The sequence below is a fragment of the Hyposmocoma kahamanoa genome, unplaced genomic scaffold (genome assembly GCF_003589595.1).
Source record: "Hyposmocoma kahamanoa isolate Upper Pololo Valley unplaced genomic scaffold, ASM358959v1 144, whole genome shotgun sequence".
Lineage (NCBI taxonomy): Eukaryota > Metazoa > Arthropoda > Insecta > Lepidoptera > Cosmopterigidae > Hyposmocoma > Hyposmocoma kahamanoa.
The window spans coordinates 676,185-703,239 of record NW_020653513.1 but is presented as its reverse complement, the minus strand read 5'-3'; the positions used below and the strand labels follow the sequence as shown (position 1 = coordinate 703,239).

Below are 27,055 nucleotides of genomic sequence, written 5' to 3'. Positions count from 1 at the left end.
CACAAAGTATCCTGTGGTGGTCTAATCACTAATCAATTGACAACAATTTTCTGTGCGTAACTTGCTTTTTTAACCGACTTCAAAAAAGGAGGAGGTTCTCAATTCGACTGTATGTTCTTTTTTTTTGTTCTTTTTTTTTTGTATGTATGTTACGCGATAACTCCGGTATTTGTGAACCGATTTTCATGATTCTTTTTTTGTTGGAAAGGGGGTAATTCCATAGTGGTCCCATTTTATTTTGAAGAAAATAAACCACCTCAAAGGGTGGCTGTACACGCATGAAGATTCATTTTTATAAATAGCGCCTGACTTTAATTTAGGAGCAATTACTTTTAGCAATTATTGAGTTGATTTTGCTATTTCTCCAATTCAAGGCGTTTTTCTCTCGATATACTTTGAGTAGTGTCGTAGTGAGAACCTATTTTTATTATTATCTCCAGTATCAAGTCCTGTATAGTGGCGAACTAGGGTATATTTCAATGAAACTTAGCAAATAGATGTAATTCCACGTACCTACTTTTGAGGTCGGTTTTTTTAGTACTCTGTACTGAGATTATTAAATACTGGGCTTGTCGCTAGGATTCAATTACCGTGGAGATCGTTTGCGATTATGTTAAAAGATTAATTTATCATAACAATTAATGATGTGGTCAACTGCAGGTGGAAGTCCCTTGGATTGCCGAAATCGCTTCCCGAAATCTTCAACGTATCCTGGAGGATGCTGAGATTCTTGAAAGACTGACTGACTTCAATAACGGACGGCAACTTGTCATTATTCAATATAAGCTCTGGTCGTCCACAAAATTCTTTTGCTTAACTCAAAATTTCCATCGCATTAGTTATATCTGCTAAGCACATGTTGTTGATAGAAAGCCGCATGTGATAGGTCAGAAGTGTTTTTATCACATGAAAGTCATTACAATAATACGAACCATATAAAACATATTATGTATATTGCAAATTTTAGAACTCCCTTATTTAAACATAACAAAATTCGACTTCTTGTCGTAGAATATTTAGACCTCTCTGATGAAAATTTGCCATTTTGAAGACGTGGCCTTGGACACGATTTCTAGTGCGTTTGTCGCTGCATTAGTAACACATCGGAATACGTTTTAAAATCTCACGAATATCGACTCTATTCAAAATGTGCAATGACCTGTCTCCTCTAGTAAGAGGGCAAGTGTTGTAATCATTATCGACATTCAGATTTTCGTCTCACAATGGCTATTGGACAGGCAATTCCGAAATGCAAATTTTTTGTAATTTGGACCGTATACATTGTACTATAACGATCGTTTTTGCTAAGATTGTGTATGTTTATTTATTTGTTAATTTTTGTGTGATCTAAACCAACGTCGGCAATATATTCTAGTCTTCTGTAACTAAGTCACGGATCTGTTGACAAAATTTATTTTATCCGCTCACGCGATACATGCAGCCGTAGCCGCATACCACGCCTAGAGGTGCCGGTGATGATTTTATACCGATTTATCGGATATCGAAGTTATAACAGGTAAAAGAACTAATATTAATTGCTATTTCGGTAACTACTCTAGCAAACCATAAATATTTTAATGCCTGGGTCTGTAATTTAAAAAAAATAAACAACTTCAAAAATACGTCACGACAATCGTGTGTGTTATTGTACGGTAAACATACCGTAAGTAGCGTTTTTTATAAACTATACTTTAAGGAGTAATTTCATGGTAAACGTTAGAACCACTCAAACGGAATATTATCATATTTACCCAAGTACACCAAAAATTTCATTAGTGCTTTTTAAGAGCAGGATTTGCGGTGTATTACTGCATTTTATTTGAGATGTTTTTGTTGTAGTATGGAGGATATTTATTTAGCAATGCAGAATAATAATTTTTATTTATAAAAACTTGTATTTAAACTGAATCCTTTTCTAATTTGCGAAACCAAATAGCCGCCATTTTGCGGTAGGATGAGCGCATCGCGTGAGCGGCTAATATTCATATTTTCTGTCCTATTTTATTTACACTTGACTATAAGAGAGGAGTAATAAGTTTTAAATCTTTGTTTTTCAGTGCAGATGGTGACTTTTGTGGCTTTTTAGAGCACGCTCTTTTTTATTGGGATTTATGTTAATTTTTTTCATTTAATGAAGCAATTTTGATTGATTGGTTAAATTTCAAATTGAAAGCAATATGAACCAAAATGAAAATGTAAGGTCTTAAAATTAAAAAATTAAGTTTAAAAGAAGCCTTAAGTTTTTATTAGAAAGAAGTTTTTAATCTAAATCTTCACTAAAAGACATTGTTTCTCTTCAAAGTGGACAGAAATTTACAACAGCAGTTTCATATTTTAACTCCAGAGCATAAATCTCCCTAAGTACACCAATTCTCCAAAAAGCCTTATACCACATTGGGGTAAGTGAAAAACATTATCACACCTCCTGCCCGACTAGAATATCAATCATGGGGCGGTGAATTATTTAACAAACAATTTTGACCTCCTCTCATCCATCAAAATCCGCCGTCTCACCTATTTTACGTAATCAGTACAAGAATTTATGCTTATTACAGATTAAAAAAGAAGTATACCTATTTCCATTGACTTACAAATAATTGGACGACGGGTCTAATACAAAAACCACGAAAAAATGTCCCAAGTCAACCTATTCGAAATTTAAATTGTAATGTCATCGCAGTATCGCACTGTCAGTAGAACAAATGAAGACTAAAGCGGAGTTTGGCGCTCTGTATACGATTTTAGCGCCTTACAAGTGCGGACACTTTTTAGCGCGGACCCGACGTCCATATAATTGTAAGTCAATGCCTATTTCCTATTGTTTATTTCATTGTCGAGTGATGGTAGCCGAATAGCGGCATACACTTATGGTTTTATTTTATTTTTTTACAATACCAAGTGACGTCACGAACAAATCATAGGTTTTCCGTACTGCCGTATCACACGAGCGCTCGTTTTCGAAGCGGTGAGACGTGTTTTGCAATTGAAATTTATTTTTTTTTCTAGAAGAAGAAGACTTTAATATGGATTTAAGAGTTCATTATTTATGAGAGCTAGTAAAGCATAGTCTGTGTTTAGGATACAAAGTTATGAAGTGACTTTCACTGAGCCTGGATAATAAAATAGGATGGACTCAATATTTCTGTCTCCCGTTGCGTCGACATAAAATCTACAAACACATAGCTGTTTCCACGTCCATCTTCGATTAATGCCGAACTTGCACTCGCGCAACGCGCGCTCAACGTGATATTACAAGCACGTGGGACTTGTCAACTTAAGTCTCCGGGTGACAGGAGCAGTGGCAGCGGCCATAAGATCTTTGCGATTTAAAGCTCTGATTGGCACTGCAACTGTTATGGATAGGCGTGTCGCTTACCACCAGGTGCACGACTTGGTCGTCCCGTCGCTTGATATTACATAAAAAAAATAATTTCCATGTCCATTAATTATTACATTTAAAATGTATAGTAATTTGGATTTTGAACCACGTACTTTATTATTGGTTGGTTTTGATTCCGTGTGAACTATATAGAGCTGTACATTGACTTACAAATAAATGGACGAGGGTCTAATACAAAAACCACGAAAAAAATGTCCCAAGTCAACCTATTTAAACGTAGTGACATGTAAAGGAATACGAAAAAGCTAAAACGTTGAATTTAAATTGTAATGTCATCGCAGTACTGTCTAATTTTGCTTGCTTCGCTGTCAGAAGAAACAAACGAAGACTAAAGCGAAATGACGCTCTGTATACGATTTTAACGCCCTATAAGTTCGGACCCTTTTTAACGCGGACCCGACGTCCATATAATTGTAAGTCAATGGAGCTATAAAACTATTTCCCTAATTTTAATAACATTTACTCCATGTCAATAAGCAAGTCAACAAGAATATAAAGGAAAAAGGAAAAGGAACTGATTTATCGTTTTTATCACATTCTTTTAAAATATTCCTTACTGTTCCGATTGAAACACTCCATCCTCCCACTCCTCACTCCTCCCATTGGATAATAAATAAAAATGTAATTGCAACTCTATACATTTCCAAGTCGACTGAAAGTGTCCGGTCTGTACCAAAGGCAAAGGGCAACTAAATAAAACCCGCCGACAGCCGAAACACATAGTTTGCCGAAGGACATTGCTAAAATAGAATCAGTGTAAACCAATTTTATGATTTTGAAATTAACTACATACCGAACGAAATATTATAAAAAAGAAGACCAATTTTTTGACACCATTGCACAAAGCGTAGATATGTTCCTTAAAAATTATAAGCGTATCTATAACAATTCCGAGATATTTTATTGATGTGACTTGATCAGGTGGCTTACAATGACATTCTTCCCTCCTAAGTAAACAGGCTTGGACTATTATTTTCAGTTGATCTGGTTGAGCAAATGTATGCATGGAGAAGACCATAAGTTTTGACTTGGCAATGTTTAAGGTAAGGTAGTAAATAAAAAGGTATCTCACTCACTATTTACGTTTACTACAGAAATAACAAACCTTAAAACTTAAAATTGACATACATACCGACCACCTACCACACTGCACTTAGCAGCAATAGTGATGTCTTATTGCACAAGCCGGCAAGTAAGGGATTGCTGTACGAGCATGAGTTACAAGGCCTTGTCGAGTCAGGCAATCCCGCCGAAGCTTATATAGTGATTTTCTCAAACAATGTAAGAAAATAATAGAATACTAAAAAGAAGAAGACGTATAACAGAAAAGGTAAAAAAAAATGTTAATTAAAATTAAAAGTAATATTTGACTTAGTATATGCAGGCATTTTCGTTGTCGCTTTTCTCACTAGATTACTTTCGCAATGAACATAGAAAAATGGCCAAAAAAATCAAAAGAGTACCAAAGCACTTTAGTCATCGAGTATAATAACTCGATGACCTTAGTTTATTTTATCGCCTTTTTTAAAACAAATGTGATTAAATTACGATGCAAAAAAAAAAAACAAAAAAACGATCACTTGGCAGTTGACTTTGTGAGTTTTTCTTTTGCCTGTTTACATAGTTCGTTATTAGTAGGTAGATTTAAAAGTTTAGAGAAGTGGACAGTAATGGATTTTCATACATACTTTGTAGGCCTTGGCCCGGGAGAAGTCGCACCTTAAATGACAAACTTTCCGTATTCGTTTTTTGAAAGTAATATTTAACAGACTTCAAAAAGGAAGAGGTTCTCAATTCGACTGTATGTTGTTTTTTTTTTCTTTTTTTTGTATGTATGTTACGCGATAACTACAGTATTTGTGAAACGATTTTCATGATTCTTTTTTTGTTGGAAAGGGGGTACTTCCATAGTGGTCCCGTTTCATTTTGAAGAAAATCATCCACCTCGAAAGGTGGCTGTTCACGCATAAAGATTCATTTTCATAAATAGCGCCTAACATTAATTTAGGAGCAATTACTTTAATGGTTGATTTTGCTATTTCTCCAATTCGAGGCGTTTTTCTCTCAATATACTTTGAGTAGTGAGAACCGATTTTTATTATCTCCAGTGTCAAGTCCTGTATAGTAGCGAACTAACTTAGCAAATAGACGTAATTCCACGTACTTTTGAGGTCGGTTTCTTTAGTACTCTGTACTGAGATTATGTTTTGTCTTTTCTTTCTCTTTTCTCAAACATTTCCGAGCGCATATGAGAAAAGAATATTTTACTTTGTACGTAGAATACAACAAGCTGAGAATGGAATTTAGAAAAATTTAGAGTTGGTATATTTTAAATTTTAATTATAATATTACTGTTATTATTTCTAATGACATAACAGAGCCTACATCGCCTTCGATCAACAGCATAATATCTTAGTCATTACTTACACTTGCGCTTATTATTGTTTAATTATTATCGTTGCGTGTGACAAGGCAAGAAGCCATCGATTTTTTATTCCATCCAACACGCAATCGACACGTTATAATTTTCCACGAAAAGAAGACATTTTTAAGTTCGTAGTTGATTAAAAAAACCACTTCTTAAATTAAAATCTAAAGAAAAATCTATACAAAACTGTGTACTACAAAAAGTCAATAAAAACATAATCCGTAAACTAGAATAAAAAAATCGAAAATTATACATTACTTTGATATGCAGATATTTCTCCTTAAATACTCGTACAACAGAGAACCTGCAAAATTTCGATTTTCAATTGAAGTCCTATTAATTATTGGATTCAAATTTATCCCAAAATTTGCAATGGCCAGTGGATAACGACAAGCCGCGCCACCCGCTTCCCCGTTAGTCGCCATCGGGCGCTTGTCGACATCGGATCCGTGTCAATTTTCTCCGCCTGTTCATATTTTATTCATTTTAATTTACAACGCGCGGGTGTAAGTTCAGTAGACGCTAGGGACAGCCTTTCCCTCCTAAAATCTAGACTCGCGTTGAAATACCGAGCCTTAATAAGCCCAAACACGACATTCGTATTGTAAATAGTTGAGGAATTGGGTATTCTCCAGACAGTCTACTTATAGAACTATAGAAGGTTTGTTATAATTATTAATACAAATAATTATAATAACAAATAATAAATAACGCACACACTCAACATAGCCCCGCGCTAGGGAAACCCTGTATCGCGGGTGCCATGGACACACACACATAGGCAACCACAAATTACACCTAAACTCACGAGAGAAATAAATGTAGGCCATACAAGTATTTCTCCCGGCCCGGGAATCGAACCTGGAACTTCTGCATGGCAGTCCGGCGTGGCAACCGTTCGGTCACGGAGGCAGTTAATGATAAACAAAGTTGGAACACAAAGCGAAATTCCTTCGATCTGACGGCCTCCAATTAAAGTGTGTGCCATCTTTGTGTTCATGTTGGTGTAACTAGGCAAGGCCTCCTCTCACAGTGAGAGCCTTAGGCCTTATTCAGAGTAGCGGAGGGCGCGAGTGCGTGTAAATCAAATTGCCATCCCCGGAGAACAAAAAGATAACTGCCATTATCACAGTTTTAGTGTTATATCATATTTAAGATCTATAGGTACCAATACATCTTTTAATTTTTTTAGTGATTTTTAAGCAGTTACTTACGGAATAACAAAATAATGCAAAATTATTCAAATTTTCTACCCATGCCCAAGTGCACATAAAATAAGGTTATATGATAATATCAAACTAAATGAGTTACGTTTCTTAATATGACAAATGATAATAGAATTATGTTCTCGTAAAAATAGTTACTCGAAATAACTATACACGCAGTTATCATATTTTATTCCCGTTTCAAACTGTTCCGGCTGTTCATATAATAAAGCAAAAGTTGATTATCATATCATGGTTTCATTGTAACAGCAGAATAAAAGACCTTTCCAAAAAAATATCTTACTTTGTTTACGAGAATAAGATGATATGTAATAATTATCTTCGCCACTTGTACTATTCTGACCCGTAGAATAAAATGATATGTCAATGGTGCAATACTTGTTTTCGGCTCAGACAGAACGAGAATAAAATGATAATGTAAATCCAACATGATGATTGATTTTGACTAATTATTTATTAATGAAATATCTCCATTTTCGCTTAACTTACGGCTGTTTAATTTATAATATAGAATGCACAAAAAATATTCTTTCCTTAAAGCTAACTATTAATCTACCTACGTTCAGTATTTAAGAACTTATCAATGAAAACATGTCTTTTATTTTTCGTGAAATATTACTTTGTTGCGATTATCATTTTGTTCTCCGGGGATGGCGAAATGTACATATAGCGAGCTCAGGCGCGGTGGATCTATTGGCTCAGTCCGTTCATACCATTCACAGTGCTTGGTCTAGCGTATGTTTGCAACTTCGACGCGTGGGTCTAACGGTATTAGTCGCTTCGGCACTATTGGCGAGTGGACTGTATAAATATTTGCACTATGAGGGCTACCTTATATGCAGATTAAAACGCGTTCAATTTGAAATATTGAATACAAAACCGAACTAGGCAGCGCAGCGGAAACAACTGCCAAAATTTTGCTAAACAAAAACAGTCGAAAAGTATGTTGTAAATTGAATGTAAGTAAAAAAAAGAAGTACAAAAACGAAGGAGACTGCGTCACAGCCGGTCGCCAACAAGCACTGTGAAAGGGAAGACGCAAAACGCGCGCGCCCGCATCAGACGCCGCACCCGCGCCTGCACTCTGAATGAGCCCTTAGACTGTAGTTCTAACGCGAGCCCAATACGTATCGGGAACATCACACACATCATTAAATTGTTTTGTAAACGTGTGCAATGAATGCTTTCGACGTTTTTCTTGAAATTAAATTTTGAGCAAAAAAGTCTGGGTTCAAAACCACGACCTTCTGCTTGAGAGGCGGTAGGTCAAACCTTTACGCTACCATGACTAGCCTACATACTATTTTCAAAATACTAACTTTTTATGACACCAAGTGACGGGACAAACAAGTCGTGCGCCTGATGTTAAGCGACACGCCTGTCCAAAACAGTTGCAGTGTCACTCAGAGCTTTAAATCGCGAATATTTGAGGTATACTGCCACTACACCAGTCACCCTGAGTTGACAAGTCCCATGTGCCTATAATTTCACCAGCACCCTTACCCTTCAAAACCGAAACGAAGTACTTAAAGCTTACAATACTGCTTAGCGCCAGAAATAGATAAGGTTCTAATTTCCTGGACAAACTCCTTCACAAGGAGCTCTAGTGCTTCTAAAACTAACTTGTACCATTTACCACGTACCTACATTCTCTTGATTAAGCTAGTAAGAATGTTCTAATAACCAAATAACCTTCACGCACAAACAAGGAGCGTGTCAATCAATATATCTTCCGCTCTCGAGGGCCATATTGTCACGAAACAAAACTCGTAAATTGTGCTTTCGAAGCCCTTAACCTCTCATAACTCTCCAAAGGCTCTTTCATGGACATTTATTGGACAAATTACTTTAAGCCTTGTACTGGGTAAAAGCTAGTGTTACATAACACTGTCCATGTTGCTCATCTGAAATCGTATAACACGAAAACAAAATTGCCTTAAATGAAAAAAAAAATTGAATTTTATGCAATCGTTGCATGAAGAGGGTTCTCAAAGTCGAGTACCGTGTTTAGGCCACGCGGCTTTGCTGGGTGGCCTAAATATAGGTACGAGATTTTAAGACTTAATTATGTAATCTTTGAATACGATACTTTTTCTACGATAAAAAAAATGACACACAACCAATATTTAATGTAATATTTTGTTATAATTATTAATACAAAGATCGAACACTCAGAAAAAATTCCTTCTATCCGGTCGGATTCGAACCGACGTCTTCTTGCATACCGTGCCAGACGCTATACCAACTAAGCCACGGAACGAACCAACGAACCTCATAAATTTTTGTATGTGCTTGCGTCGTGTCTTTGTACTTGGTTTTTCAACGACGGTTCGAATCCGACCGGATCAAAGGAATTTTTTCTGAGTGTTTTTTCTGAGTGTTCGATCTTTGTATTAATAATTATAACAAACTAGTGGAGTAATTTCACAAAAAATAATTGAATATCAATTCAATAAAAATTTAAGTAATATTTTGTTCCATCCATGACCACAAATCCAATTTAAAAAAAAAATATTTTCACCCATTTACTTAGGCAGGCAAAGGGTCCACCATACAGCCTCTTGATATATTTTGACAAAAGCCAAACAATCGCTACAAAATAAAAGACCAAAGAGATAGAATAGAAGCAGCCAAGTGCCGCTTTAACCTTAGAGGATGGAAAAAAATAAAGGAAATTTAAACCAATATTTTTTTAAATCAAGGTTTATTACTCGATTACAAAATCTTTAGGCCAATTTAACCAACCAGGAGGCAGTAGAACATTTGAGGAGCATCATGGGTGATATTTTAATTTGCAAAAATACAACGTTCTTTTTTTGAAACTCGTCATAGGTAAGTGTAGAGAACTGATTTTTTTCTGTACGGTAACGTGTACCATAGACCATAGAATTTTGATTCTAGTAAAAAGAGCGGCTTATATTTACAGATTGATCTCAACAATTTCATGACTACCACAGACTAGACAAGCCGGTATATTGGTATACTAAATAACCGATTCACATAGAATACTATCCTCCTAATTGAACAGAATGTACTTAAAACATTTAAATATGTGAAATTCAGACATATTGGGTTATTACATTCTTAATATAATATTTATATTATTACATAATAGTCAGAGTGACATTACGACGACGTTCACGAAGCCGACTACAAACACCGCGTTTAGTTTATTATCTCGTTTTTACAGTTATTGATATAAAATGGAACGTTATACATATACATTTATACATGTATATATAAGGGCAACACCTAATGTTGCAATGCTGGCATAACAGGTAAGCCAGTGTATGGAGTTGTAAGCAGCGGGAAAGACCGCCGGTGGACATACTATATTATTTTGAATGGACTTAATGTGCATTCTAATTAAAATTATAACAATCGCGACATAGCAAATTTCCGCAGTTAAGTGTATAAATGATTCTTTTTCCATCCGCAATCATGGAAGACCGTTTCTCCGTAAATGCCCCTCCGGAGTGTTTCCCGTCATGTATAATACGTATAGGGGAACGTGGTGTATTGGGAGCCCGCGGCTAATGAAAGCGGTGTTAAACTGGACCTTCCCGAAGCTCGTGTTTGTGCAAATGGCACTCCCATGTTAACGTTCGACAAGGTTCGCCTCCCGTGGGCGCCCCTGCAGCACCCCGCGTTTAGTCGTACGAGATGGTTGTGTGTTTTTCGCTCCGCGTATAAACGCGGATAGTTTTTACTTGTTTATAATGTTTATAAAAACATTATCTGATTTCAACATCCCAGGTAAGCATTAAAATGCATAAATACTACATTGTATTTACACTGGCTATGTCACCATGTCTACAACATGCAAGATAAGCCCCTTGACATCAAGTTGTGAACACCAGCCTGTTACACCAATACAGGGTCAAGAGCACGCCAAACTTAAATTATTACTTTAAATCCAACTCTATGCTGCTTACGATAAGAATGGTTCAAAGTACAAAGTGTCAAGCTTGATGTGCTTTTGATTTGCCAAGTACCAAGTAGTCACCATATATCAAATTTTATTATGTTTTTACTGCTTTTTCAGAGCTATTTGATTGTCTTTACCCCATTGCAATATCTACTAGATATCTCATATACCTTTAACAGTTTCTAGTTTATTTTCATTAGTTGTTAACTTATACATTTTATCACTTTAATTTTTTTTTTTTTCAGATTGATTATAATGGCTCCCATTTGACATGCGGAATACTTACCAGCTCCCATTTTTCGAACTGTGGGTTAATAGGAGCGAATGACATGTTTCAGTTTTTTTTCTTTTTACCCAAATATTATATTTTAGTTTTATATTTATTCTGTGATTATTTAGTACCCAGATATGTGAAGCAAACGTTCATAACTAATAAAAATTTAAATTGCATAAATCTTGAGTTTTATTATCAATTTTTCTTAGTAGGCTCCCATTCCCCCACGCTCCACTGTCTATAAAAGCAATAATTAATCGTATAAATAATATTAATGTTTATTTTATAACACAATAAGTGAAATATTGCAACGCCATGCAAATTTTTCAACTCTCGACAAAATCGCAAGTCAAAACCAGGCAACCATTTGCAGTGTACGTTAAACTTCTGATACTGAGCACAACGAACAATTGTGAACTCTTTTATATATAATACAGAGTTTAAATTCCTGAACAAAATTTGGTTTTGGGTTTACTTTTCTGAGAAGTTTGGAATTGAAGACATTCCACTTTGAAGTTTTGGAGGATAATTATATCAAAATAAACTGCAGAAGTCTTAGAGTTAATAGAAGCTGAATGGTGCCATGGGTTTATGATGTGACGACAAAAGTTCAGAGGAAGTTATTTTATATAATGGCACGGTCAAAAAGCATGAAGTTATGCCATAACAAAAGAAAACTGAGTTAGTACATACTGATAACTCAGACTTGAATTGTTTTTTTGTGAAACATGCCATCTATCCCTGATATGAGATGCTTTTTTGTCAGTTTTACCCATTGACTTACAATCATATGGACGTCGGGTCCGCGCTAAAAGGTGTCCGAACTTAACGGCGTTAAAATCGTATACAGAGCGTCATTGACGCTTTAGTCTTCGTTGTTTCTTCTGACATCGAAGCAAGCAAAATTAGACAGTACTGCGATGACATTACAATTTAAATTCATCGTTTTAGCTTTTTCATATTCCTTTACATGTCACTACGTTTAAATAGGTTGACTTGGGACATTTTTTTCGTGGTTTTTGTATTAGACTCGTCGTCCATTTATTTTTAAGTCAATGGTTTTACCACTTTCTCGCGTGCTATATTTCGAGAAGGAATTATTTGGTTTATATTTTACAATGAAGTGGAAATATTTTATTGCAAATCGGTCAAATCTATACGTAAGTGCTGAATTCACTTTCGTTCTGCTGAACTCATCTTTTTTGGCGGTTAGATGTCGCTCTACATTAAGAAACTAAGAAACTTACAGTTGTAGATATCATTCTGGTTACATACTAATTTAATAAATCATTTGAGTTTTTTTTAAATATGATTTTATTTCCGAACTTATATAGGCCTTAAGTATAATTTGAAAAACTAAATGAATTTATTTTATTGAAACTTGTAATTATGACATTTGAAAACGCTAAAGAATTCTTTCAACAATGATTTCGCCATTGTTCTATTTATGTCACATGATTTGATAGGAATAGGATTTTTTTTTCATTTGCCAAAGAAATTACATACAACATGAAAAATAATAATACGGCTCAAGTTAATTACTGCCATCGGAACAAAACAGACACAACTAACATTTTTAACAAAATTGAGTTACATACATATTCGGAATCGGGGAATTTTTTCTGACCTATTTTTTTTGTAGAAATATACCTCAATAATTGTTGAATATGATAGCTCAAAGAGCACAACTGACAACAATAATCAGAATTTTACTGTAAAAAGTGATGATATACATTACAATAAAAAGATTTATATCAAAAGATTGTATTAAGTAATGTTCGGAAATGTGCCCTTATTATCTAGTTCAATTACATATACGTGAGGCACACTATAGGTTTCCGGAATGAAAAAGAAAATATACTATAAATGGTCAGAAATGAATTTATTGTTTCTCAAAATATTCTCCGTTAGCGTTAATGCACTTTGTCATACGAATGAACCAATTTTTAAAGATTTATGCCACTACTCCGTGAAAATCTGTGAAACATATTTTTCATGCTCTTCGACAGCCTCTTCGGGTGATGAAAATCGTTGACCGCGTAACTGGTTCTTTTTTTTGGAAATAAATAAAAGTCACAAGGTCGGGACTGTACGCGGGATGGCTCATAAGGTTCAACGTTGTTCACCTTCAAAAATTCATTTATCTGTTTGGCCGTGTAAGAACTGGAATTATCGTGGTGCAAGATGATACGGCGTTTACGGTTATTTTTACAGAGTTTGTCAGTAACTTCCGGCAAACAAATGGTCGTGTACCAATTACTATTCACGGTACAATGATTTTCCAAAGCAACAGTAGCCATGTGTCCAGTTTTATTAAAAAAGAAGTAATCATTCGCTTAGAGGCACTTTGCACGCGCGCCACTTTAGTTGTATTCATCAGTCAAGTGTTGAAAATCACATTTGTGACGACGCGACCTCTTTCATCGTCATCCCACCTTTTCACTACCCTTTTCTCTGATTCCTGGCCACCTATTTTCAAATTTTGAATCCTTCTTAACCCTAGATAGCTAACGTTCCTAAACTACTACGATAAGCTAACCATTCGACTTTTTGACGAACACATTTTCATCAGCAATGTGAGTAAATAACTAATTAAAAAGGAAAACAATACAAAATCAACAAAAAAATAAAGTCAGGTTAATAAAAAGCTAACCATTACTCGAAATGACGAACATGCAGTAAATATGTCAAATACAGAAGTACTTACCAGCTAGACGCGACCATTACGCAATGCAGTCTAACGGACACTAAGTGGGCGCAAAACCACGAGTGCGTACGTAAAACAATAGGAGAACAAGAGGGCGATATCGGATGGATGCTCGTCAATTTGACGAACGTTAGCTTTCTAGGGTTAAATTCCTTTTCTTCTTCGTCATTTACTTTTCTTTTTTCTTCTCTACTAAATTGCCGAAGTGAACCCACGTGCTCGACTTCACATAAAATTCTTACCAGTTAAATCATATCACTTAACTGCTTACAAAGCATAGTATTTCTAGACAATACAGGCCCTTTTGGGGTAAGTTCCTTTTTACCATAACCTGTATTTAATTTAAGTAGGGAGTGTTTTGTACGATTGTACCTGTTTTTATGTCATTGTTTTGTTACGGCCTATACGCCCTTACTTTACCTGTTATTTTTCCTTCCTGTACTCTTTCTTTATTTTGTACAATAAAATTCATGTGGACCGACTCTTGTATTCAATTACGCGAGGCCCGCGTGACATATTTAAATTAGTAATGCCCTTCATATTCATAATTCATCTATTCATATAATGCATACAATAATAATGTTTCTATTATTTTTTTCTTCCAAGTAAAAAGAATAAATTAAAGTCATTTTAAAAACGGCTGTTTCAAACACAATGAAAGTTTCCGTATAAAATATGTGGTATGAATTATAAACGTGAAACGTAAAACCTAAGAAATATTTAAATACATTTATAACCGAATTTAGAATTCGCTACTTATTCCTTTATTCCGAAGGCAAATAAGTTAACCACTTACTGCAGTGTCCCACGTTTCGCCTAGTGCCTATTTTGATAGTTAAAATTAATAGAAAGAACTCACTATGAAATACAAGTTGTTATTGGATTCCATAGTGATTAAAATATACAGTGTACTATTCAATGTAATCTCATTCCACGATCTCTAAATCTGCTCCAGCGATATCTGAAGATACAATTCTAAACCCAGACGGTTCCGCCGTAAAATAATATGTTTTAGTATTGATTAAGAGGGAGCTGAAGAAAAATTTCTAATCTTCGATTTGATTTTAGAGAGGTATATCCACTTTAAAGTTCAAAATAAAATATTGTATGAGTAACTACACGATATATTCAAGCATAGACACTAATCAGAAACATAAAACAATAAAGTTTCCTCGATGGATAAAATTCACGAAATGACCTCTAATTTTACATTTTTTCGATTCATCCTCGAAATGCTACAGGTTATTAGGACAAAAATTAGATAATTAATTATATTTATGCATGATCGAGAACTGTCACTACGGATTTTTTAAATTCCTTTAGTTTTAGAGTTATTCCGCTAAAACGAATTTGGTACTTATTATGCGCAAAATTCAACATCTCCTGGCGCATGTCACGCGAACTTCAGGCATATATTTGTTTCACAAATTTGGGCGGAGCCAACGTCAAAACTTTTTTGGCATGAGAGCTCTTAAGTAAGTGCCTATTAATACTATAAAATCATATTGTAGCTCCTAAACGATAATTAAATTAAATTTATAGTCGTATGAATCCAATTCTAATTATTTCGATATATAGAAAATTCTCTAAGAATTCCTTTAAAATATGTCCTACGATGATACATAGAATTTATTAATTATATCCCAAAATAAATGTTATGTAATTTAAGAGCATAGGTACATGATTTACATTTTACTGTTTAATTGTTCTTTTGTTTATAATTTAATAATATATCCACCTGTATAATTTATACTTTTTATCTGAAATACAAGATTCTTTTCATTAAATTTTCATTGAATTGATATTCAATTATTTTTTGTGAAATTACTCCACTAGTTTGTTATAATTATTAATACAAAGATCGAACACTCAGAAAAAATTCCTTCGATCCGGTCGGATTCGAACCGAACGTCTTCTTGCATACCGTGCCAGACGCTATACCAACTAAGCCACGGAACGAACCAACGGACCTCACGAATTTTTCTATGTGCTTGCGTCGTGTCTTTGTACTTGGTCTTTCAACGACTTTGTTTTTTTAAAAGATTCTTTTCGTTCAGATATATGTGTTATATTTTACATTAATAATAATAATAATAAACCACACACTCAACATAGCCCCGCACTAGGGAAACCCTGTGTCGCGGGTGCCATGGACACACACACACATAGACAACCACAAATTACACCCAAACTCACGAGAGTAAATGTAGGCCATACAAATATTTCTCCCGGCCCGGGAATCGAACCTGGGACCTCTGCGTGTCAGTCCGGCATGGTAACCCTTCGGCCACAGAGGCAGTTAACACTGATTCGCATAATTAGTCTTTAGTTATTCCTTTGAACAATAAGTTATTCAATAAACAATATTTCTTTTTTTCATTTCAAAATCAAATTGTTTATAAATCTAATGCGACAAATAACTTATGAATGTTGTGTACTCCTTAATGGCATATGTACTTATAAGAAATTAAAATAAATATTTAATTATTTCAGGAATGTGTAATACGTATTTTGTGGATGTACCTTATTAAGTAAATAAATATGAGTTAATATCAAAACAAAACATTTGCAAAAGCTTTAAGAACTATAAATCAAACTTACATCTATATACGTCAAAACTCTCCAAAAGTTTCATGAATCCCAACTACGAACTCTGTGAACAACACTGCGGAAACTGTGGCCGCGGTTTTGACTCCCGACGGAGGAGAAAGAGGAAATTACAAGGTTACACGCCACCGAATATTCATAAGTAATGACCATACTTATGAGTCTGATAAGTGTGATTTGGCCTTGCTCTTTCGGTGTACATTACCCGTTATTGGATATTATCTGAGCCTTGTTCAGACAAAGGCATGCATAAAAAATGTCAACGAACTTTTTAAAAACAACGCATTCATTTATTTTCGTGGTCTATCGTAATCATAGGCACACGCAGTTTAATCAAGGTGGTATCGTCTTTGTGCGCCTGATGGCAAACTACACGCCTGTCCATAATAGTTACTGTGCTACGCAGAGCTTGAAATCGCAAAAACCTGAAGGGTACTGCCACAGCGCCCGTCACCCTGAGACATAAGTTGACAAGTCCCATGTGCTTATAATTTCACCAGCACCCTTACCCTTCAAAACCGGAACATAGTAAAGCTGATATTAGATTTTTTTCATGATCACGAAGCAAATTTGGTTAAATTTGTGAAAAATACATATATATACATAATATTTTAAGCTCACGTTATGCCAATTTAAGAGGGACTATTGCATGTTTATGAACGAGTGAAAATTTCATATGCTATATGTAATCGTACTTTATTAATCCAGCGAAGCCAGTATACTGTAGGCGCACAAAATAAATTTCATGACGCAATTTGGCACGTTTTTTAAGTTTACAACATAACCATGCTATAATAATGTTTGTGTTTGTGTATTCTATATTACCTGCAAAAATTTGTATACCTTCAATGACGAAATTTATAAGAATGTAAAAATATTGGACTGTATGTAGGTACATCATCATCATTATCAGGTATCAAGTGATAGGACGAACAAGAAATGCGCCTGGTAGTAAACATCACGTCTATCTATAACAGTGGCACTGCCACTCAGAGATTTAAATTGCGAAAGATCTGGAAGCCACGGACACTACGCCCGTCATCCAGAGATATAAAATTGACACGTTCCATGTGCCACCTATAACCTCGAACGCAGTAATTACAAACCTCCTTAATTAGCCCACACCCTCGCTTCCACGGAGTGTAATTTCAGAAGCTTATAAAACTGCCACTACTGCCATTAAGTAATAATTAAGGCTGTACAAATCTCCAGGTATCCACTTTATCCATATCACACAAGCGAATGCGCGAAAATCCAATGTGATAATGTGTTAATTGATTGTATAGCTCTCACTGCCATTTTCATATACACGGCGTTATAAATTTTCTGTAATTTCACCAGCACCCTTAACGTTCCAAACATTACTGTTTGGCAGCAGAAATACGTATGGTGGCAGTACATAGATATCGTTAATTGTGGAGCTATATTTATTTATCCTGCATATATCTTTATATTTATTTTCTCGCAAATGTGAGGAAAAACATTGTATGTATGTAACACGGGCGGTACGGGAATTACGAACCTCGACTCCGAAAGCAATAGAATTCTAATAGTCTCATAATACACAATGTACTATTACAGCACTGTTGGAATACTCGGTAACAAATTATCAAAAAACACAAACACTTGATGCTCGCAAAGGTTTCTGGTGAAGAAGATCCCAATGCTTAACTCCTGACTACATCATATTGGACACACAAAATACGTGAAACTACAATTTTTCTGAGAGTAGACATGCGAATTACTGACATCATACATAGTTAATGACGAAACCTAATTGATGACATGAAGTTTTATGCCCACGTCAATTAATTCTAAACATACATTATTCTCAACTCATATAGAAGACAACGTAGTGAGGTCACAGCAACCTAGTAAGAAATTACTTGCACGTAATATGTGCAATGCCTCATCAAGACACGCGTGAAGTCAGAGCGTACATGAGTTGCATTTAGTTCGTGTTTATCAACTCCGGGAGCGCTTCGAAGTTTCGTTGCTAACCTTGTTGGTTATAAACAGAGAGCTCGTAATCTTCCACCACTTTTAGGTTGCCTTCAAATTAGAGGCTTATAGAAACGCGGTAGTGATATAGCTGAAGAAATATTATTTGCACTGATGAATGTTATCTATTGGAACGGCTTATCCTTTCTATTACAATAGGGTAATAAAACCATTAACACTTCTTTTACTTTAAACTTTAACGATCTTGGTCCATCGTACCACTTACGGGTGCGCTAAATGCTTTTTCTAAATTCTAATTTTCAATTAATTTCTTAGTCAACAGGTCGTTTTTTGTTTTGAATAGTAGGTACTTCGTAAAATACCGACTGCCGACTCTTTTCTTACAAATTCATTACAAGTTCTTTATGCGTAAAGATTATTAAGTTTAGAAATAAGTGCAAATGTGTAAAAGTATTAAAACTAGTTGTTTGCACTATACAGTGGCATGGTACCATAAAGTAGTACCTCGTTGCCATAACGTAATTTATAAGAATAACTGCTTCAATACTTGTATAATTATTTACAATAAACACCAAACGAAATTAAATTGTTATAAGGACATACTTTTCTTTGGCTTTTGACGCATTGCTTCTATAGTAATAAAGAATACTTAGAATTTACAAATTCATTACATTAATCAGAAACTGTAGAGACCAAACATTAAATCCCATTAATATTTGTACATCTGCTTGTAGGTTGAATTGAATTGTACCTACTTTTACTTAAGACCTACATATGTAATTACTGTATTCTGGCAAATAAACGTATTCTTTTCCATTCTATTCTAGTATTTGGCAAAGCGTAAAAATCCACGCCAGTGTTCACTCGAGAATTTCACTAACAGCTCCAAAACAGCTCGACGACTCGTAAATTACATAAAACACAACAACGTAACGCACCTAATCTGACGAGCGCAGCGTACATTGCTTGCTAACGGTGTTTGCGGCCAACAACGGGAGGGGTATAATCGGCAAAATGGATGTATCCACAAGCTTGCTAGTGAAAGCACTTGTATTTTCACAAGTTATCGCTTTTCTATATTTTTTTCATGACTGTACCCATAATGATTAAGTATAACCAAATTTGGAAACGTATTTGAGTTTATGTTGTGTAGATTTTAAAATCGTTCTTACAGATACAATGATATGAAAATGGAATCCCGTAGTATCTATTTAAATTAAGGACATCGTGACCTCTAAAATTACAGAACTATACTACCGTGTCAAAACTATAACACTGTAATATCAAAAACAGCACTTTGAGAAAAAGCTGCATAATGGATTTAAGTAGTAACACAAAAAGACACATTTAAGTTACATTATACATTAGATATTAAAGAAATCTTTCTAGCCATATTAATGTTACTTTGGAAAGTAAGTTATTTCTACTGAAAACAAATAAATTTATTTTCCCTCGTTAACAGCCGAAAGATTCCTATTGTTATGAAATTACAAAACACTGTATTGAACCTTGCAGTGTTATGGTTCGACACGATAGAATGTCGTTTTTTTATTGTTAAATTTGAGCGGCGACAAATGTTAGTAAATCCCCTCTCCTGAGACATTTGGGCGATCTGAGAGTTTTCGCCGAGTTAAGTCAAAATAATTGCTAAATTTTAAAACTTACAGCTTATTTTAGTTTTCAATATCTCATTCAAAAACTCGGAAACCTCCAAAGTTGAAATATCATGGTATAGATTAGGCCTACATAAATCATATTGTGAGAGCGCTGCTGATGCTGTTGGTGGATAGGCACGCCCTGTCCATTATAATGTAGCCACTTGGGATGTTCTGTCAACCGCAGATCTCGTTTAGTGTGTTTAACGTTCAGGAGTTCAAAAGGGTAAAGAACTAGTGGTAATAAATCCAGTTTTATAAATATTTATTCTAGTTTTAACAATATTTATGATCTTTAAAATGTTTATAGTGCAATAGATTTTAGTAACTGGCAAACGGCTCAAAAAAAATAAGAGAAGAGAAGATGTGTTTGCTGCCGCGATCGGGCAGGGAGTGACGATGGAAATAAACAAAATCGGATTGCGAGGCAAAAGAACTACGGAAATTCAAAATTTAAATTTAAATACAAGTGGCAAGGAACCGGAGAAAGGCGATAAAAAGGTGGGATGACGATGTAAGGAGGTCACACCGTCACAATATGAGTGCTGTCAAATCAAAACACTGTGACTTTACAGTGTTTTGGTTTGAAACGGCCATATTGATATCAGCATATTTTAATATTAAGTTTATTGAATATCACGATGTTTTACTAGCATGATATTCAATAATTTATGTGAAATAAATATATATTAATACAAAGGTCGAACACTAAGAAAAATCCCATCGATCCGGCTGGATTTGAACCAGTCGCTTTCAATAAACCGTGTCTGTGCGTTAGCCGCTCACGCGATGCGCTCCTCCTACCGCAAAATGGCGGCTATTTGGTTTCGCAAATTAGATAAGCATTCAGTTTAAATACAAGTCTTTATAAATAAAAATTATTATTCTGCATTGCTAAACACATAAATACCTACCCTCAGTACTACCAACAAAAACATCTCAAATAAAATGCAGTAATATACCGCAAATCTTGCACATATGCACTAATGAAATTTCTGGTGTACTTGGATACATATGATAATATTCCGTTTGAGTGGTTCTAACGTTTACCATGAAATTACTCCTTAAAGTATAGTTTATAAACATTTATATTCAGGGTAAACTTAAAAAACGCTACTTACGGTATGTTTTCAATAAATAAACACCGAAATCACCAGCCCAAACAATAACACACACGATTGTCGTGACGTATTTTGAAGTTGTTTATTTTTTTTAAATGACAGACCCAGGTATTAAAAACTTCATGGTTTGCTAGAGTAGTTACCGAAATAGCAATTAATATTAGTTATTTTACCTGTTATAACTTCGATATCCGATAAATCGGTATAAAATCATCACCGGCACCTCTAGGTGTGGTATGCGTCTACGCCTGCATGTGTCGCGTGAGCGGTTAGTGTTCGGTTTTTGTGTTAATAATTATAACAAACTAGTGGAGTAATGTATTGAATAAACCTAAAAGCGAAATATCTATTTAGCCGCTGGTAACTGTAATGGTAACCTGGCTGAGTGAAGAAAAAAGATAAAAATCAAAAACAAAAATATGCAACAAGCACATAGAAAAAGTTGTAAGGTTTGCTTGTTCGTTCCATAGTTGAGTTGGGTGAGCGTCCGGCACGTTATGCTGAAGGCGATGTTATTCAGCCGGATCGGATCGAATTTTTCTTCGTGTTTGATCTTTGTATTAATAATTATCAGCATATTTCAACACTGAAAATGCCAATCCTTCTGATACAGGTAATGACAACGGATATGGACAAAATGGAATAAAAGTGTAACAATTCACAATGTCTCGAGCGACAACGAAGGCATAAGAGTGTATGTATACATACTATCTAGGCAACCACTGGGACAGTAAACATTTAAATTGTATAATGAAGGAAGTGACTGTTAAAAAAAACTTTATAGATTCAGGTGTTACTTTGCGGAAAAAAAATAGAAGTAAATTACTTAACCGCTCCATGAATCCAACCTAAGCTAGATTGCGGAAAATAGCTGTGTCTGCGTTGCAACGCATTTACGTCCTTTTTAATCTAAAAAGTCCTCAAGGAGTATAATATCATATAAGTAATAATAATAATAATGTGCCATACTAGGTCTAGTCTCGGTATGGTTATACCGATTGCCTAGACTTAAATTAAGAAACTTCCTGTACTATGAGTACCAGAGCAAAGGAATTCACTCTGTGGTACTTTTCAGAACACCCAGATCAGAACCAATTTAGAACAGTTCATTTTCCAAATCGGTCCTACCGAGAATTGAACTCAGGACCTCCGCATCCTGCGTCCATAATGTAAACTTTTAGCCACCAAGGTCGTCAAAGAGCGACAATGACAGAGACCTGGGGAAAAATTTAAAGACCGCTACAAACCACAGGAGTACCTCTCGGATAACAACGAAGGCCTAAATGTAACTACTCTCTCTGGAAAAAGACATAACTATAATTTTTATTAAAAACAGGAACCGACTTCTAACTTGCTTATATGTACGTACAAATTAAAACTAAAAAGTTAACAATCTATTACCAGAAAGTGCGCGAAACTGGATTCATCCCCTAGTTTGCCACCCTTAAAAGTGGAATTTTTCCAACAAAAAAGAATCACCAAAATTGGTTTACAAATACTGGAGTAATGTTTGTTACGAGATACACACAAAAAATACAGTTGTCAACCTCCTCCTTTATTTGAAGTCAGTTAGAAAGGACCACTGGGATAAATAGGAAGAGCATACTTCTCCCACAAAATGGTTGATAGGATTGTTTTGTCATACCTAGTGACGGGACGAACAAGCCATACGTCTGATGGTAAGTGACACGCCTGTGCATAATAGTGCTGCTTAGAGCTTTAAATCGCAAAGATCTGAGGGGCCCTGCTACTGTGTAGCTTCGGTGTAATAATTAGTTTAACTGTTTTTAATGAAATATCTACTTATTGCTTTAGCTTAATTATTAGTGTAGCTTAATTTTTTAGAATGTAGAAATTTTGTATCTGTTTAGAGATGAACTCACGAGCTTTGAGTCAAACCAGTTATGGTTTTTACAAATACTGTGTGTACCTGATATTGCTATTGAAATGTATGGTTAATTTCACCAGCATCTTCAAAATCGAAATGCACTAATGCACACATTACTGCTTGACGTCACAAATAGATAAGGTGATAGACAGATAGATACTTCCTCTTTTACGAGAAGCTTTACTGCTAATAATTCTAGTATTCTAGTCATGGTAAGGTGGAAGATTTGTGAAGCAGTAATCAATTAACTTATTAAATTGATATTTACCTTGTTTACGTGATCTCTAAGTATGTTTGAGTAAACCATGGCCATTGCCTCGAGCGCCATGAACGTCATACACCCCACCACCCACGGTACTAAGAAGGCAACGTTTTCCTGTAAACAAAAAGCTATTATTAGACTTCGAGTTGACAATGTATCTATTGTCGATGGGTTAGTACATTTCACACCCTATTATATACAGGTTGTATGTTTGAAAGTGAGACATACTTATAGAGTGCGTTATATTCCTGATTCTGAAAGAAATAATAAACTAATGAACTTAAACTTTATAAAAAATATATATGTATATTTTTATCGACTACTACTTGTGAACAACATTAGTTATCGAAATCTATGCACATCACTATTATTGCTCAGACGCAGCGGCGGACGGGCGGCGGCATGGCTTTGTTCTCTGGCACGGCGGCGAAAAACAAAGCACAGGTCGGGGGTGGGGGCGTGGGCGCATACGCGAAAGTGCTGTTTGCAGAGGACAGTGCACGCGCGACCTTGGTCTAACGAAGACACGTAAATTATTTGTACTTCCGCTCGGCCGATCACCGCAAAATGGATATTTATTCTAACGTCGAATTGACTGAAATAGTGCAACTTTACGCAATAAGTGGTGATGGTTTGAAGCAAGCTATTGAAATGTTCCCAAATCGGAGTTCACACGGAAGAGGTGAACAGTGTCGAAATGTTGCGTGAGAGGATTATCTCAGCATTTTATACTGTCAGACAAAAGGTGTTTGTGTTGAACAATTTAAAACAAAATTTGCTATGCCGTGCTAGACTATGCATTGTAGAAAACGGTGAACATTTTAAACACTTGCTCCGTACCACGTAAGTGTAAATAAACTAAATAACTAAAATATCAATCAGTGTAAATAACTTGATTTCACATTTTTAACTACGCCAAAAACCTCAATTCTTATTAAATGTCAACTAGTTACTAAATCATAAACTTATCTTTTTTAGTACTTAAAACATTTCGATGATAGTTCAAGTAAAAAATAATTAACATAAGTTAAAACGTAATCATTTTCATAACAGCTTTTTCCATCATATCATAAATGAATAGGTGAGTAACTTCGTTTTTATTTTCCAGAGAAATGAGGTGCTTTGTCGGTCCTAAGCCCGCGAAAAGTAGAAAGGAAGATGTGAAATTATCGTTATTGTTGCTGTCTCACTCGGCGCTCGCTTGGTAGTATTCCCATTGCACTCGAAATCAAGCGTAAAGGGAATCGGTTTATACACTCCAAAACACATTTGTTGATTTATTTTTTGTTCTATTCGATATCCTAATTTTATTTTAGTCTATGTTAAGTTGTAACATGATTTACCATGACATGTATGAATATGTCTCACTTTCAAATATACAGCCTGTATTTATAGCTACAAATGACTCACTTAGAAAAATAGAACGCATACTTCCCGATATGGTGGAAACAAAGATATTTATACCGTTGTACGCGGATAGGCTCTAAGTCAAAGAATCAAATCTAAGAAATGTAAACGAGTGATCAACATCCTGCAAGAACTATAATATATATGGGCGGGATTTTTGTGCACTTTTATGAGATACGCCTTGGTCAATTTCCGCAGAAAGTAAAAAATGTTCGAAACTCAAATAAGCAAGAAGGCCGCCATACTAATTTCGAAGCCTTCTGTCACGGAAACTATTCGAGATAGATAGGAGGTGCACGAAGGAAGGTAATAGAGGGTAACACAACTGCCTGGGTTAAGAAAATTCAAGATGGCGATTTCAAAATGGCGGCCGAAAAAAACTTGCTTCGATGCGGCTGAAAATTGGCATGCGGGGGTTTTTAGGAGTCCTTGATCATAATTTGGGATCAAAAGTTTTTTTCGCCTTTTTTTAATATTGCGGCCATATAAGTGTTTTTTTCGTTAAAAGTAGCTTTTGAAAGAGATTCGCTCTGTTTCAGCTAAAAATTGACATGTGGAGGCCTCTAGAAGTGCCAGATAATAATTTGCGCCGAAATTGATTTTTCGCCATTTTCAAATATGGCCGCCATACAAGCATTTGTTGGCAGTAGAAAAAAAAATGTTCTGATCCCTTTGAAAGTTGTCATGTGTCTCTAGGAGTGCTTGATAATAATTTGTGATCAACATTAGTTTATCGCCATTTTTCATGGCTGATATAGAAGTATTTTTTAGAATGAAAATTTGCTCTAATTGGATTGAAAATCGTCATGTGGGGTCTCTATAGGTGTTTAATAATGTCACCTACGGTGGGGTACAGGGCTCGTATATAATAAGACCACAACCGTCCATCCGTCGAGACTCCATTGAGTTTATATTGCAATTATGATAAGATTTAAATTTGTATTGAATTGATAATTAATTCTTTTTTGCAAAATTACTAGTTTATTATAATTATTAAAACAAAGATCAAACACGTAGAAAAAATTCCTTCGATCCGGCCGGATTTGAATCGACGTCCTCTAGCAAACTGTGCCAGACGCTATACCAACTAAGCCACGGAACGAACCAGCGGACCTTACGAATTTTTCCATGTGCTTGTTTATCTGAACTTTGTATTTGGTTTTAAACGACTTTTTAGCCGTAGCGCCATCTATGAGATATAGGAAAGTATTTAGTCACCCAGTTAGGTCAACTCACACTGGCGCGGAGCCGAAGCGTCGCAACGCGTCATGTTTTTCGCTTATAGCATATTCATCTATATTTTCCAATGATTAAGGTACAAATTTGTGTTTTGCAAATATGGAAGCGAGCGGCGACGCGCGTTTACGCGCGTCACTTGGGCGCCGTCAGGCGTCAGACGCCGACAAAACTGTGATCCCAGCGCATTAATGCGAGCGTAGTCGCGTGGCTAGAGATGTCGCTATCAGCTTTTAATTAAATTAGTATTGAATTGACATTCAATTATTTTTTGGAAAATTACTCCACTAATTTGTTATAATTATTAATACAAAGATCGAACACTTAGAAAAAGTTCCTTCGGTCCGGCCGGATTCGAACCGACGTATTCTGGCTAACCGTGCTAGACGCTATGCCAACTAAGCCACGGAACAAACCAGCGGACCTCACGAATCTTTTCATGTGCGTGTTAGTCGGATCTTTGGATTTGATTTTCAACTACTTTTTAGCCGTGGCGCCATCTATGAGAAATCTATGAAAATATTTCGTCTCCCAGTTAAGTGCCTTTATAGCTACCAGTCCTAAAAATTTAGATCACAATACATTCATCTTTTTATACAAAACTCGTTACTACAAAGCAAAATATGAAAAAGACGCAAAGAAGGTATAATAAAAAATCTGGCTAAATGGAAAAATTCTTGAACACTGTCAATGTCCCTCTTAGAAAAACTGACTTCGACTCTGAATATAAAATACTTGAGCAGTTATACACGGCGATTTCAGCAGCGATACAATCGCGCGTCCGTGAAATGCGCGATTGCATCGCGACTCTTGCGTTTCACAGGCACAATTAAATCGATCCAACGCGCTACTGCAACGATGCAATCGATTTTGTCTTCAAAATTCAGATTTTGTCTGTACCACGTACTGTCAGGTCTACGTACACACGCCAGCACATCAAGCTACACATTGACG

The 27,055-nt window shown here is 35.5% G+C and overlaps 1 protein-coding gene across 1 annotated transcript in view; it reads right to left on the bottom strand.

The window, feature by feature from the left end:
* LOC113240498 overlaps window positions 1–27,055 on the bottom strand; it is a 220,763-nt gene that overhangs the window by 33,132 nt on the left and 160,576 nt on the right. Inside the window, exon 5 of the mRNA XM_026477822.1 lies at window positions 23,465–23,572. Coding sequence (XP_026333607.1) covers window positions 23,465–23,572 — 108 coding nt within the window. The remainder of the gene's footprint in view (window positions 1–23,464; window positions 23,573–27,055) is intronic.